General features: G+C 45.2%; 1 protein-coding gene across 21 annotated transcripts in view; it reads right to left on the minus strand.

Annotated features, from left to right (window-relative positions):
- ZFHX3 (zinc finger homeobox 3) overlaps positions 1–16797 on the minus strand; it is a 395772-nt gene that overhangs the window by 33102 nt on the left and 345873 nt on the right. For all 21 annotated transcript variants that reach the window (XM_083452376.1, XM_083452375.1, XM_083452372.1 and 18 more), the window contains one exon: positions 6703–6816. In XM_083452376.1, coding sequence (XP_083308502.1) covers positions 6703–6816 — 114 coding nt within the window. The remainder of the gene's footprint in view (positions 1–6702; positions 6817–16797) is intronic.

The raw sequence follows: 16797 nt of genomic DNA on the forward strand, positions 1-16797 counted from the left end.
ACTGAAGTGAATGAACATGACTATCTTAGGTTCATTCATTTCAATGCGTCTGATTTGAGCAGGACTAGCACTGGATACAACCTAATAGCAACAACAACAGACAGCCTGCAGACACACTATGAAGAGACTCTAATGCAGGCATGGCCAAACTTGGCCCTCCAGATGTTTTGGGACTACAATTCCCATAATCCGTGACCACTGGTCCTGTTAGCTAGGGATGATGGGAGTTGTAGTCCCAAAACATCTGGAGGGCCAAGTTTGGCCATGCCTGCTCTAATGGGAATGGCAGAGGCAGCTGCAATACCAGGTTGGCACTGGGCAGGAGTCATTGCGGTGTCATGCCATGAGCCCAATGAAATCTGGTCCTGAGTGGCAGAGTGGTCATGGACATTTGGCAGCAAGGAGAATACCAGTGAGCTTCGTATGGGCAGTTTCAGTGAAGGGCAGAGAGTGAAGCCAGATTGTAAGTGGTCAAGAGAGAGAAGTTTAAAGAAAGAACGTAAAAAACGCAGGGGCTAGCATTACACTACAGGAGTTTGGAGACAAAGAATAGACAAGTACTCAGGCAGTATCTGGGAAATGAAAATTTATTAAGGGAGAGGTTTTAGAAGTTGGGGAAATGACAACATGTGTGAATGCATCAAGGCAGAGGTGACAGAGAGATTGACTGTGTGGCTGAGAGATGTAATGATGGCAGGAGAGATGCCTATTAAGAGTCAGGAGTAAAGAGTATCAATGGGACACAAATGAGGGAAAAGTCAAGGACAGCAGACTGGTCAACTCATTAAGTGTGTTGGTGGATGGAACAGGAAAATATTGAAGGAGTAGAAGAGATACCATAGTGGAGAGTTCAGATTTTATCACTGCAGGAGATGAAGTATTGGGGGTGGGACATTGCAGATCATGTCTTATCAAAAGATAAAGAAGAGGCATTGAGGATTCTTAGAGTTGGTGTGGATTATGGAACCGGGAATATGGTAGACAAGAAAGAGGAGAGGGTGGACTTATAATGCTGGCTGGTTCCTCAGAGGTATTCAGCTGTGTGAGAGCATGAATGGATATTCAGCTGTTTTCTTTTCCATTGAACGGAGATCATCTTTAGGCTAGGTGTTCCTGGCATTTCTGAGGAAAGACTCTGGCCAATATTTATCTATATATAGGTTGACTATAAAAGCATAGAAAATGAGGGCATTGCTAGTTATGTGGGGTACCCCAGTACATTGGAACTACCTGGAGAACAATCCTTTCCTTGTGTTTTATAAACTTGGTGTGGCCAAATGTAGCCAGTGCTCTGGATTAAAGGCAACAGCTCCTGAAGTCACTCACTACCTCTAGGAGCTCGAGCCTTTAAACCTTCATGATCTGTCACTGACCTCAACAGGCCCATGAAAACAAGAACTTAGCAAGCGTTCCTTCCGTTTCTAATGGGACTTCTTGATAAAGTACTGGGAGACAGGTTGATCTTCTCTAGAAAGACATCTTTAGACCCGGCCAATATGACCAGCTATCGCCCAGTCGCAAATCTTCCATTCTTGGGCAAGGTGATCGAGCGAGTGGTTGCTGAACAGCTCCAGACACGCCTGGAAGAAGCAGACCATTTGGATCCCTTCCAGTTGGGATTCAGGCCTCATCATGGGACTGAAACTGCCTTGGTCGCATTGGTTGATCATCTCCGGGAGTGGGCTAGGGACAAAGGTGAGAGCTGTTTCCTAGTTCTGCTCTCTCAGTGGCTTTTGATACCATCGACCATAACATCCTTCTGGACTGTCTAGAGGGGCTGGGAGCTGGGGGCACTGCTATACAGTGTTTCCGCTCCTGCCTCCTAGGCCATGTTCAGAAAGTGGTGGGGGGGGATGAGTGTTCAGACCCCTGGGCTCTCACTTGTGGGGTACCTCAGGGTTCTGTCCTCTCCCCCATGCTTTTCAACATCTACATGCAGCCGCTGGGAGAGATCATCAGAGGGTTTGGGCTGGGTGTTCATCAGTATGTGGATGATACCCAGCTCTACCTCTCTTTCAAATCAGAACCAGTGAAGGCGGTGAAGGTCCTGTGTGAGTGTCTGAGGGGGGTTGGAGGATGGATGGCGGCTAACAGATTGAGGGTGAATCCTGACAAGACAGAAGTACTGTTTTTGGGAGGAGGGCAGGTGTGGAGGACTCCTTGGTCCTGAATGGGGTAACTGTGCCCCTGAAGGACCAGGTGCGTAGCCTAGGAGTCATTTTGGACTCACAGCTGTCCATGGAGGTGCAGGTCAATTCTGTGTCCAGGGCAGCTGTTTACCAGCTCCATCTGGTACGCAGGCTGAGACCCTATCTGCCTGCGGACTTTCTCAGCAGAGTGGTGCATGTTCTAGTTTTCTCTCGCTTGGATTACTGAAATGCGCTCTATGTGGGGCTACCTTTGAAGGTGACCCGGAAACTACAACTAATCCAGACTACAGCAGCTAGACTGGTGACTGGGAGTGGCCACCGAGACCACATAACACCGGTCTTGAAAGATCTACATTGGCTCCCAGTACGTTTCCAAGGACAATTCAAAGGGTTGGTGCTGACCTTTAAAGCCCTAAATGGTCTTGGTTCAGCATACCTGAAGGAGCGTCTCCACCCCCATCGTTCTGCCAGGACACTGAGGTCCAGCGCCCGGTTGCCTCGTTGCAAGAAACCAAGTTACAGGGAACCAGGCAGAGGGCCTTCTCGGTAGTGGCACCCGACCTGTGGAACACCCTCCCACCAGATGTCAAAGAGAACAAAAACTACCAGACTTTAAGAAGACATCTGAAGGCAGCCCTGTTTAGGGAAGCTTTTAATGTTTAACAGACCATTGTATTTTAATATTTTGTTGGAAGCCGCCCAGAGTGGCTGGGGAAACCCAGCCAGATGGGCAGGGTATAAACTATTTATTATCATCACCACCACCACCACCACCACCACCATCCATGGAATAGCTGCTAAAGCACCGAAAGGAGAAGATAAGCAGCCAACTGATGGGAAACCTTTTCCAGAGGCCCTATCATGTGAGAGACTATCAGGCGGAGTGGAAGCTAGCTGCCCTGCTTGCTCTGCACAAAGGTAATGAACAGGAAGGAGGAGTGAATGACTGGGGATAGAGAGGGAAGATGATGAGGAGAAGGGATGTCCAAAGTAGCTGGCATTCCAGGGATATCTAAGGCATTATCAACCCACGGTATCTGCCAGCTGCGATTCTCTGGCACCATCTCCAAAGGAATAAGTGTTGCTCTCTCACCTTCCTGCCACCTAGTCACCTTCCTGCCGCCTACTGCAAAGTAAATTTTGGGGACCAGAGTCCTACCAGTTAACTCAAAAGAGAGAGAGAGGTTTCCCTAGCCACTCTGGGAGGCTTAAAGTCTTAAAGTGAAGGCTACCAATACAATGAAATGTCCCTGGAAATTGTTTTATACCTTTTGAAGTGCACTATGAATCCCTCACCTAATAAATAGCTCACTGCAAGAGACAGTTTACTACCAAAAAAGTCTTCCTACTGCTTCAAATTTTCAACACTGAAGAAAGTGTCTCCTTCCATCCATGAGCTGTGAAAAGCAGCATAGAGGTGAAGCTCAAAGAGCCCAGCCCAGGGTAGGAGGACTGAAGAGGATGGACTCTACCTGACTAAAGACAGTTGCCTCTCCCCTGCCCCCAGTCATCAGTTTCTCTGAGCTAAAGCACCATTGACAGCCCCTTCATCTAAACTTCCATCTACTAATCCAGCAGCATAATGGAGGAGCCAATTAAATGATTATTAATTCATGCTGCTTTCCGTAAAGCTGGGTTCTCATCTCTCTGCATTCCGTAAACCAACTCGCCACCTGCCCCAGAAATTTACAGCAGGACTCACTGACGTTTGCTCTCTCCATTGATCATACCAGCTCAGCAGCCGGCCAGCATCCCTGAAGCCCAGCTCTCCAACCAGGTAGGTCCTTCTGCTCCACCATGTGGCAATGTTGCACCTCAGGTGGCTGATGGCATGACATGGGGTGGGCCTGCTTTGAAGACACCCTTCCTGGTGAAGCTGGAACCATGGAAAAGGAACTACACAGGGTGTGGTTTGGTCACTTGGACTCCTTGATGGAGGCCTTGTGATGAATGTTAAGCAGAAATGAGAATCAAGAACTGCTGGTGCTGTTATGTGGGCCATGCTCACGCCAGTGGACCATTGGGGTGATTTGCACAGCACCCTGAGGCTGTATTGTGCCCCCTAAGACAGGCGCAGCCAATGAACCCATGAAGGCAGGAGAGGAAAACAGCCCAAGCAAGGCACCTCAAAAAAGGGCTGGTGGAAATTCAAGCACACGAAGAAGTCTTGGAAACAGATGCCAAAGAGTGATTCAGCTATGGAAACAAGAAAGAATTATTGTGCCTCATCAACTTCCATAAAGAAATGTGGACAAAGTGGGACAATCATCCTTCCTGAAAACAGAGGTCCAAGAGTAGCCACTAGTTTAGCATGAGGGCTGTGCTGGGCCCCAACAGCCCCTATGGGAGGGTAAGCAGCAAGTTTCAGAGGAAGACTTGTTAAAAACAGGAAGATAAAAAGAATTAATAAACACTTCCTCCAGTTAATAAAGCTGCCTCCCCACTTTAATGCTGACCATGCTTTTGGCAGGAGTAGGAGCTGGTATGCAGCACTTTGGGAAAGAGATATTGACTGGAGAGGAGCAGAATCATGGTGGGTCCAGTGCATCTTCAATTACCTAGACAATGGCATTGGCAGTTTACCAATAATACAAAATATGCAACCAATAGACTAAATGTTCAGAATTATTCTAGTAAGCTGGAAAATGAGGCTAAAATGTAAATTCAACTAAGAGTTGTACACAAGGCCCACAAAAAGCTGGCAAGGGAGTAATCTACAACTAGGCTACAGTGTCTTCTGAAAGGAAGAGAGCTATGAATCAGGAGCCAGAAAGAAGAAGAAAATAGCCAAAGTAGAGAATTTTAAAAGCAGGAAGATGTTACCCACCTTTTCCAAATATCTAAAGAGATGCCAGAATGCTGCATGACTGGGAGGTGGACTGGAGCCATATTGGCTCTGTTCTACTTCTGATTCAATGGATTGGGGGATAAAGAGAGCTGTACCTCATGTCTTTCACAGAGGATACAGAGTGGACAGGAAGAAATCATCAGCAACCCAAACCTATGGGCTTTAACAGACAAAGCTCCCCATGCCCTTCCCAGGCAACACTAATAAATTCAGTTTGTCCCTCATGCTCAGGCACTGAGAAGGTACAGTAGGTACAGATTCCAGGCACAGCTCATCCCAGGCCTCCCCATCACAGTATCCAGGGCATCTGATGAGACTTGGTTAAACATGACTTCCTGTGAAAATCAGGGGAAAGTTCAGTCAGGATGGCCTTGGCCTGGTTTTTTTTGGGGGGAGGGAATTGGGTCCCCCCCCTTTCCCTACTTTTGCAATTAGAAAGGCAGTGGGCCTGTAGGAATTATTCATAAACAGCAAGAGCTGTGCAGTAGCCATTTATGTTAAACATGTCAAACCCAATTGCAATCATGCCTGCCAGCTCTTACTCCATAAACACACTTTTCTGCAACAATTTCCCAGCCCTTGGCAGCCCATTAATACCTCCCCTAATAGCAATCTGCCATGGGTGCGAATTACGGATGCTCTGTTGCACTGATTGCTGCGTTAGGTGAGCCCTGCCGATCTCTAAAAATGGGGAGCACTTAAAAGCTCTCTGAGCTGGTCTGCCACAACTACTGCTTACTTAATTCATTATCCCTTCCTGTTGTGAAGGCTGAGGGTGAGTTCCAGTGCTGCCAAACACATGAAATGTTTCTGGACCAAGATTTTCTTTTGTCTTTTTAATCATTTAGCGACTTTGTGCATCACAGTTGTAAACTATTCACAAATCTTTTAACTTCCTACATAAAACCCCATACCACACCCCTTAGGAAAGCAGCAGTATCTGCTCTGGGACTAATTTGTCCAGACTAGAAGGAACAACACTTTCACCTTTGAAAGGCTCACTGTCTCCTTGTTTGAAAACAAAGTCTAAGAAATCTTTTTTCTTTCTGATACAACCCCTGCTTATCAAGTAAATCTTATTTCAAGGACTGAGAAAATTTTGACAGCTATTATGACTTGAGATGGTCTTCTGCTGCTGGACAAATACAGACCCAAACTGTAGAGTATGGACTGATGCACCAGGCCAGCACAAGAAAAAATATTCGTAGGATTGGCTGGATAAAGGGTCAGACCTCTCTTTGTCTCTTCTGTCTCTGAATCAGCTCCATACAGAACTGGCCCAAGGATTTCTCTTGCCATAGTCTTCTGGTTTGTAGGAGGTAAACATCCACCTCAACTGTTCAGAGTGATTCACATTCAGGCTTAGGCAATTTTAGAATTTGCTCTAGAATTTGCATTATTTCACAAAAATCCTTTCATCTTCAAAGTTCACTTGTCTTTTTTTTTTAAAAAAAAGAAACAGAGCAAGTTCACTCTATATAACACCTCTTTCCTAATATAAATATGTACTGCTGCTCTTACAAAACAGGATCAACAAGGTGATACAAAATGCAGACTGACTGGGGACATTCTGACTGAGAGAATGATTAAGACAAATTTGAGGACAGCCTCCAAACCCGCTGTAGGAAAACTTTCACTCGAGAGAGAGAACCAGAGTGTGTGTGAGAGAGAACCAGAGCTCGGCTTTCACTGACTATCACTCACCTGCCGCCCATTTGCCCTCATCCTTTTCAACAGCAGTCTCTGCATCTTTAACAGGCTCTTCTGGATCGGCAGCTGCCTCACTAGGAGGCCCTTCTGCATCTTCAATCAACTCCTCTGAAATGGGAGAAGAAAAAGAAGGAAAAGAAGAGGTAAAAACTGCACTTGACACCTGCAGCAATGTTGCCTTAAGTCACTTCTTCTACCTTCCCACATTTGCTCCTACAATGGACTCTGGGTTGTTTCCCATCTCATTTGGGAATCCTCAGGTGCAGCCCCAATACATGCTCCCTTTAACTGCAAGTCACAGCAGAAACTGAGCGGCTGAAAAGGGACCCAAAGGGGGTCCTGGTGGAGAAGCCTTGGCAATTGCATGGCAGGGAGGCATGCAGGAGGTGCTATAGGAGCAACAGAAAATGTGGCCACTGCTTCTTACAAGCAGTGTTAGAAACTCAGGTATATAACCTAATTGCCAAATGGCACCTTAAACCTAGGTTATGGTCACCACCACGGTATGTCTAGGCACCATTTTCCCCCAATGGGATTTATTATTACACTCTGTTGCCTACCTGCTTAAGAAAGCTGGAGAGGCCAGCTAGATGGCGATGTCAAGTCACCAACCTGGAATTCAGAGATCTCCATGTGCTCACAATTGAACCCACACCAGACACAAAGCACACCTGGCACCTGGCTAATTTCTAACACTGCTTACAAGCCCACTGGATACAAAGCTCAGGCTAGGAGTCTGTGGATTCAATTTACATCTATTTCCCTGGATAATCCCCTAAATCTCCTGGGAAGAGCTTTAGTTTGGCTTCCAAATTTATTTACCGTATTTCATTTGCATGCCACCTACACAACCAACTGCTCTGGATGGTTTGCAAACATCGAAAAACAGAATACAATCCACAATTTTTCACAATAAAACAGTAAACCCAAAATAAAGTAAGTCAACAATAAACAAAAACAACCCCCTCAAAAATCAACAATGACTATAAATACAAATGAATGAACATACACAGGAGCTAAACCAATTTAAAACTGTCAAGGGAATGTACATATTGTGGTTAAGTGTCCTGAGAGAAAAAGGTCTTTTCACCAGGCACCTAGCAGGGGTGCCAAAAGAGCCTCTCTAGGCAGCCCATTCCATAACTGGGGCTGCACCAACAAGGACCAGTCCCTAGCAACTACACACATCACTTCATTAGGCAGGGAAACCTGGAATCTCAGGGTCCATGCAGGTATATACAGGAGGTGGCGATCCTTGAAGTAACCTGGCCCCAAACCATTTGTAGCTTTAAAACAGTGATGGATAACATTTTTTTTTAGCCTGGGGGATGTGTATGGTTCTGGGGAACTTTCCAGGGGCCACATGCCAGTGGTGGGCAGTGCTAGAAGCAGAAGTGGATGGAGAGGACGCCATTTTCACCTTTGTACAGTAGGTTAATTTCTACGCAGACTCACACAACCCTCTATCCTCTATGCAGCTAAGATAGGGGCTCTGTCTGAGTTCTACATATTCCAGCCAGGTAAAAACACTGCTGACGGGGCTGGTATGCAGCTGAAGGGAGGACAGAATCGGACCAGAGATTAGAAGTCAGGTAGAAAGCTCTGAAAACTGACAACCCATGCTAGTTACTGACCAAGGCTGTGGAGGGGAAGGTGACAAAGCTAACTTTCACCGTGTTAGAAAGCAACCTGAATAAAGCATCAGCCAATCAGCTCACAAGCATCTGGAAGCAAAAAGGTAGTCATCATCAGTCAGTGTACATCTGATAATTCCACTTGGCTCTTCAGTCCAATCAACCTAGTCAAGCAGATAAAATGGGTGTGATGTGTACCCTTGGGGTCTGGCCATCAGCAGCGCTTTTGAAATGGCCCCACATGGCGGTCAGTCTGCACCCATGGGGTGTCAGGTCTCAAACTTGCCTTGAAATCACACAGTATCCCCAAAGCCCTGTCCTCTGGGTCCTAGGTTTGGACAGTCTGTTTGGACTGAATAGTGAGAGAAAGACATCCTATCTATGCCTGAAGCAGTAAAGTAAACAGAACACACAGGAAAGATAGTCACACCTGTTCTTTAGCACTAGGTAACCATCAAAAACATTGCACCACACACACAGCACAACATTAGGGCCAAACTGCTTTGTATTGATATCACATATTTTTGTGGGGTGGGGGAGTTCTATCAAAACACTCACTGAAGTATAAGTTGCCAAGTTCCTAAAAAAAGGAAGCTACAGCAGTACTGTCCTTTCTCGCGCCATTCACTGTGTGCACTTTGTGACCCTCATGTGAGCACTCAGCAAAATCTGTGTGTGCCTCAAGGATCCAATAGGCAGTGAACATCTAGTGATGTAAGCCCTGAGAATTTAAGATTGGCCTCCTGGCAGGAGAAGAATCTCCTTCCTCACTTTATCAGCAGAGAAAGCATAAAGCTAGTTGGGATGCAGAACACACTGATTGTGCATCTTCTATGGAAAGGAGAGGAGGAGATGTAGTAATGCTTAGTACGTCTATAAAATGCTTGAGTGTTCAAAGTACTTCATTGGCATATGGGCCAAGCCTGGAGCAGCTCCATGGCTTTGAATAAACCTTCCTCTAAAGAGATTTGCCCACTTATGGGGTAGACTAGGTTGAGGGACACCCAGTGATCTTTGTGACCAAATGGTTATTTGAACCCATAGTGCTCTAGGGAGCATCCAACACACTAACCACTGTACCACACTGCACTGCTGGAGGAAGAACATTCATGCCCTTACTTGCTCTTATTTAAACAAGCTTATAGAGGCTGAACTGGTGGTGAAGCCTGGAGGAACAATTTCCAGCTGCAGATGCTTTTACTAGATGGGTGGGGTAGTAGTAGTAGTAGTAGTAGTAATAATAATAATAATAATAATAATTACTGTTAAGACTGGTGGCTGTTTAATCTAGGGACTACTGGCTCCATATGAGCTTCACGTTTAAGCAAGAAGAAAATGTGGGCCTCCTGAGCAGTCTTTCTCTTCCAGCCAAATGTTGGAAACAGCTCCTCAAAGGAAGAAAATGCCCACCAAGCCCCTTCTGGCCCAGCCATGCTGAAGGTCCCCTGCAGTCCCAGCAGCCACCTAGAGGTGTCACCCTCTGCAAAGCAAGCAAAGGATGGCTGGCCAGCCGGCTGGCTGCTAAGTTGCGACTGGACTGTCTGGGCTCCCCTCCGAAGCATGTGGAAATAATATACGTCTTCCAGCAAACTGTCTGGTTCAGAGGAAATAAAATAGGACATTCATAAGCAGTTACACCATCTGTCTTTATACCATCATCATCAACAACAAGGGGGAAAATAGCTCTTTAAAATGGATGAAAGCCCAGGCTGACAGTAACCAGGAAAATGTGAGCTATGAATACCAATAAAGGTAGAAAAATGATTAAAAAACAAGGATACACACTGCAAATTTCTCTCTTCCGCTCTGCTGCCTTGTTTTATTGGCTAGCCCTGCAAAGGAGATACTGTCTCTCAAGAACCAACCTGCAAATGGGAGGCAGGGGGGCATTAGGAGGAGGACAATACTGGTTATAACAGCAGAAGAAGCCCATTATTTGGGGTGGGAAGGAAAGGGTAGGGAAGCAGCTCAGCATGGACCTCAGGCACTCAAGAGCCCTTCTTTCTAGGATTCCCGAAAAACATTAAACAGTGGCAGCAGTGCCTTTCATGTGTAGCGGGAGAGATGTCCCTCTGCCTCCTGCCAGGGCTCCACTGCAATTTCTTTATGGGAAATTCTTTTTTTTAAAGCAGCTACAAAGAGAGCATTAGGCATGGGCAATTACAGGGTGGTGATGGATGACCTCTGTGGCTGGGGACAGAGACTGGAAGGCAGAGTGTCACTAGTGTAGTCCCAATCTTTCCAACATAAAGTGAGCACACAAACACAGATGCATACCATTCTCCTAGAGCTGAGGTCCTTCCCCTAGACCACACTGAGAACTCTCCCAACAAAAGAAAGAAGAGCCCATGTGGTAAAGCTCCCACCTTCAATCCTTGGGCTCAGCTCATGCTTCAGCAGCAGAACCCAGAGTCTTTACCCCCTCCCCTTGTAGGCACCTCACCCAAGTGTCTTTTTCCAAATAAGCATTCCAAGGAGGCCACCAGCATTGAAAGGGAAGGGGGAGCATCACCTCGAGAGGGACTAATTCTGCTAGCTAGCAAGATGAGCCTAAGTCTCACAAGTTGGGAGCCAGTGTAGTGTAGTGGTTAAGTAGTCTCGTAATCTGGTGAACCGGGTTCGCATCTCCGCTCCTCCACATGCAGCTGCTGGGTGACCTTGGGCCAGTCACACTTCTCTGAAGTCTCTCAGCCCCACTCACCTCACAGAGTGTTTGTTGTGGGGGAGGAAGGGAAAGGAGAATGTTAGCCACTTTGAGACTCCTGAAGGGGAGTGAAAGGCGGGATATCAAATCCAACCTCCTCCTCCTCCTCCTACTACTACTCCTACTCCTCCTCCTCCTCTTCTTCTTCTTCTTCTTCTTCTTCTTCTTCTTCTTCTTCTTCTTCTTCTTCTTCTTCTCCTCCTCCAAGTTATGCTTAGGCCCTTACTGTAATGCCTTATCCCAGCCCCAAGTTACCAATGGAACACTTTTACTTTGGCCAGGAAGGACAAAAACCCCACAGACCTCTGAGGGGCAAGCAAAGGGTGAGCAAAGATCTTGCAAAGTGTGCTGGGTCCCACATGGATGCCACAGGGCCTGTCTCTTCTGCTCCTACAAACTTGGCAGACAGGCTATGACTTCCTGAGACAGGATATGTTCCTATGTCCCAAGCAAGGTCTGGTCAGTGTGAACCAAAAAGGACAGATTGCAGGGAGTTGTCTGGCAGAGACCAGCCAGGCGCCTCCCCAGACAACTGATGCACTTGCTGACCCCCCTGAATCATTCCTTAGCTGTGGGACTTGGAAATCCAAATAATTTCATGCTTGTCCTGCTCAAAGTTCTTCACAAAGGAAGGCTCAAGTCAGAGGGTTTTTTTTGCCTCCGGTGAAACAAACGTTGTAGACAAACCCTATTTCTCAAGAGGAGGCATCTCCTCCCGGCCCTTGGTGAAGTGCACAGAATTTCCAATCTAAGCTTAGTCAAGAAAATGGGCCTCAGCCCCCACCTCCAATCAAAGGACAAAAGGCCCCACGACTCCTGCTCCTTCACACATCCTGACGGACAGCCTTAAAGCCCTGCATGGACAATCCACCCACTTCCATCTGGAAAACAGCCAGGCGAACAGAGCCTTTCCCCCCTCTCCATTCCCTTAACAAAATGACAGCCCCCTCGTCCAAACACTTCAAGGGCTTGCAGGGTCTGGGGTGGAAAAGGACAACGAGAAAGGAGGGAAGTAGAGCATGTTTGCCTCCCCACTCCCGCCTGTTCCAGTAGACTCAAGAGCCGAGAAACATTAGCTGTCACGAACCACAATCAAATCGGGTTTGAAATATTTAGCAGTGGCTTGGAAAATGCGATGGTGCAGCTCTGACAGGCGAGATGGGCACAGACACCCATTTTCCATTATAATGGAAATATCCAGCCTGTTCTGAATATGTATAACCCAGAAAAATGTATTGATTTTTCATTCAGCATAAAAAAAATTGAAATACCCTGCAGCTGTCAAAAGCCTTTTGTTAAAAGCTCATCTTCCTGGAATGAGGTTTACCAGAAACAAGTTTTAATTGTACACAGGCTGCTTCTTTGAAACACAGAAGGATAACCCACCCACCCCCACCCACCCCGTTAGCAAGAAAAATTCCTACTATGTCACCCCCCCCCCCATTCTGCTGCCTCAACAAGAGACTGCTCACATCATTGGACAGTAATAAACAGGCTGCAGCCCTGGCATAAGGGTGTGTTGAATTTTTCAACTTTTAACTTCCAAAAATAAGGAGTGCTTAAAAGTTGTAACATGACTTGGGAATTCAAAATATATTTTGGTTAAACTAATATAATTTAATTTTACTTGGTAAGTAAAATGTGTGTAAAATGGCACAGAAATCATTTAAAAAGATTGCCAAGTGCTTGCAGTTATATTACATATTAATATTCTTATTCTTATTTATTGTTATTTCACAATACCTGACATATTCAGAAGATAAAATTAAAATCTTTTGGTTTTCCAAAGACAGTTTATGTGCTTCCTCATCAAATGTAGACTTACCAAGCTAGGACTTACCACTGGACAATATTTTTGTCTAATCGCAAAAATATTAGCAGATTTGAATTTCTCAACCCAAAACATATTTTCAAGACCCCTCACTGAAGAAATTTGCAAAAAAATTAGGTTTCACCCTCTAAAATGACACTGTCAGTGACAGACGAAGTAGGAATGACACTGGGAACCTCCCTGAGGAGAGCAGCAGTAGAGACAAATAGCTTGAGACTGCCAGGTCATTGGCCCAGATATGCACACACATACAAACACACACCCATCTTCAAAGAAACCCTAGTGCCAACTACATCTGAGTGCACCTTGTCTGAAAAAGGCTGGATAGAAATGAAATGTCAGATATAAATACAGAAACTGGACAAGTCAACAAAGGCAACTCTGAGCTGTGGTTTCATTTATTCCCGCAAAATAAATCAGCACTGAAGATGCTGTTTGCTCCAGGCTCTAACCTAGAGGGCAGATGGAAGCCTTTCCTGTTAACAGTCAGGAAGGAGGGACGGTTCAAGAGTTATTCCAAGTTCTGAACAAATGGCCTACACTCTTTAAGCGGAGAAGATCAGCAGCTTCATTCAGACCAGGACTCCCTGAACATTGCTTCCAACCAGACCCACTTCACACATGACATTTCCTCAGCATGGAAGTCATCTCTGTCATGTTCAAAGTGGTGTACATTGTCTTTGTGAAAGTTGCTCATACAATCACGTTTTCTGCATTATCAGTTTTATTGCCATCGAAATCGACAGTAGTGCACCTTGTGCTGCACAAATGGGCCCCTGCTTCAAAGGGGGCATCGGCCAAACAAGAAAAAGAAATGCAGGGATAGCGGTGTGTATTTGCAGCAAAGTAAGTGCTGATTATCTCTATCAAGACAACAGTGCCAGGCAGAAGGCAGGTAACACCAAGCCAATCCTTACTTGCCAGACTGTCAGATTCACATACCAGGTGGTCAGACCTTCCTGGATCTTGCACAGGGCAGGAGACAAGAACTCTGCATCCATCTGGAGCAGCTGACACCACAGCACCCCTCCTCCTTACTCTGAACTCCTAGGCCGGCCATCTAGAAGTCATCTCATCTCACAGACTGGCTACTATACCACCAATTGAACGACATTTTCAAGGTAGATAAAAAAATTGGTTTTGCGATAGAAATATCGGAATAAGAGAAAGGTCTATTAAAAAATAAAGACAAATTACTTTCCAAAATGTACAGACTATTGCTAGACTGGGAAGTGAAAGAAGAAGTAAAATCAGTTATGGTGCGGTGGGCGAAGGACTTTGGATATAACATACAGGTGGTGGAATGGGAAAATTTATGGAGAAGGGAACTGAAATTTACAGTTTGTTTTACTATAAAAGAAAACTTCATGAAGATGCTATACAGATGGTACATCACGCCCAGCAAATTGGCCAAAATGTACAAAATCAACTCAAATTTATGCTGGAGGTGTAGAGAGCTAGAGGGAACAATGTACCACATGTGGTGGGGTTGTAAAAAAATTAAGAGTTAGTTTTTGGGATTATTATTTTTTAACAATTTAAAATAACGTTTATCAAAAAACCTGAAGCCTTCCTCTTAGGCTTTATGGCATCAGACATCCCAAGAGAAAAAAGGAGGATTTTTTTGTTTGCAACAACGGCAGCGAGGGTGCTGATTGCCAAGGGGTGGAAAGGAGATATAATTCCATCAAAAGAGGACTGGCAAGTTAAACTGCTTGAATATATGGAACTAGCAAGTATGACGGAAAAGATCAGGGATAGATCGACCCAAAAGTTTAAAAAGGAATGGGAGATTTTAGGCAATACCTAAATAAAATTGTCCCCACATTAAAACTTTAGAATGCTTTGAATAACTCTCGGAATTGCATAAGATATAAATAAGATTTAATACAGGTTAAGTTTATTGAAAAATAGGGGCAAGTAACAAGGAAACAAAGAACCCACCACACCAAGGAGGTCGGAAGTCGATGGCTGAAATATTTTTGTTTTTGTGTTGTACTGCTTTCTTTTTTTTCCCTTTTTTTGATTTGTAAATTATGTGCTGTGGGGTCCCCCTGCCCCCATGTGTATCTGTGTCATTTATAAACCAAATAAAGATTGAATTTTTTAAAAAATAGAAGTCAGAGCATCTATCCTTGGCTCACTATGCACATGAGCGTAGGTGTGCAGAAGAGAGGCCTTATGTGTATTCTACAAAACACAGTGTTTTGCTTCCCCTCCCCCCAATACAGGTCTCAGGCCAAGTACAGGTTGGCTACATGCCCAACACCAGTGAGCAACTCCTGAAGGAGAAGCCACCCAAAGGTTGGCTGGAATACCCAGAAGGTATTTATACCTTGATACTCTCAGGTAGTCCAAATGCAGCCACCAAAGACAACCTTCTAGAAGCCACAGGCAGCTATAAAGGGACAAGAACAGAAGAAAGGACAGACAAAACCCCCATCCCACAAAGGCAGACTCAGTGCCACCCAAAAGTTTTGTTTAAGGACAAGGTGCCAGCTGATTCCTTGCTAATGGGATTAAATCCTATAGTTTGTAGCCACATCCAGGAGTCCTGGTAACCCCAAGACATTCATTGCAAAGTATTCTGGCCAGTGTTCTTTGGATTATGTGGTACAGTTGTTGGAAGTGTGACCAAGTTTTTTGGGCTGACCCTGGTCAAAGTGGTAGAGGGAGAGATTGTTTCTCACAAAATTGTCCTACCCTTTGAGCATCTCAGACAAGAGCAATGGGTCAGGCTACCTCTCCCTCAGACAACATTTCCCTCTTAGGCAATGAAGTACTATGTAGGGAAAGGGGGTGCATGGCTTGACCCCTAGCAGTGCTCTACACAAAACAATTCATCTTTTTTCAATTATATGCTCTCCCTTCATGACAGAGGCTAAGTACAGATAACAACCTTATAAAACCCCAATACTAATCATCAAATTAGAAACACAATTAGCTGTATTAGCCTGAAGGATAGCTATCCTCCATATGGGCCTGTCTATACACTAAGATCATCACCACCATCATCAGTCGTCTGACGTCTGGCAAGTAGCCAGCAGGGAGTTTTGCTCTTAGAATGCTCTCCCCAAAGAACTCTGCCAGGCACCTACCTTGATGTTATTTCCATGATAGGTGAGGGCCTCCTTGTTTTTCCCAGGTCTTTAAATTTAATCCGTTTTATCTCTGCTGGCAATTTTATATTGCTTTTTGATAGAGTCTGCTGCTTTTAGATTATATACAGAGAGAAGATAGAGAAAGATAGAAAGGTAGACGTTCATCTCAAGGCACCAAGTCAGAGAAGCAGCCAGGTAGTAATCAGGAACTCTCACAACAAAATGTGAATCATGTTGATGGTGTCCCACTGATTTCTACAGGTACCCAATAAGCAAGCAGGCACAAGCATATGTACCCTCTTAGCCAATGTGTGAGCATCATAAGGAAGAAGGCTTTGCAGTCATAGTAGCAGCACAGCAGCACACCCTAACAGTTCGGCATGCCACAAATTCATGAGTCAGGGAAAATGTGAAGCAACTGAGCGCCGTACAAAAGGTGCCCCCACCCCAGCTGAAGCAGGAATTGCCAAAAAGGCATTGTGATTTATCTATGGTCACAAGAGGCCAGAAGCTTGCTTTTGCAGGAGAAATGCAAGCAAATATACTTCAGATTTGCACCATCAATGATTCCGTTTGGATAGACAGTTGGCCCATAAACTATTAGACTTGGTACCACCATCTGTTGTTGATACTACACCACACTTTGACCAATGTGATCAGCAAGAGTGTGTACTGTTCTAGCAGTCTTCCAGCAGAACACCAGAGTTTTCCTGCTTTCCAGTAGTCAGCCTTTTCCAGAGTTCCTAGTTAGGAAAACACATTTCCTATTCAGTTCAGTTCAAAGTATAAAGTGTTTATTATCTCATGGCACAATAGAAG

Source organism: Podarcis tiliguerta (assembly GCF_965153285.1).
Source record: "Podarcis tiliguerta genome assembly, chromosome: 8".
Lineage (NCBI taxonomy): Eukaryota > Metazoa > Chordata > Lepidosauria > Squamata > Lacertidae > Podarcis > Podarcis tiliguerta.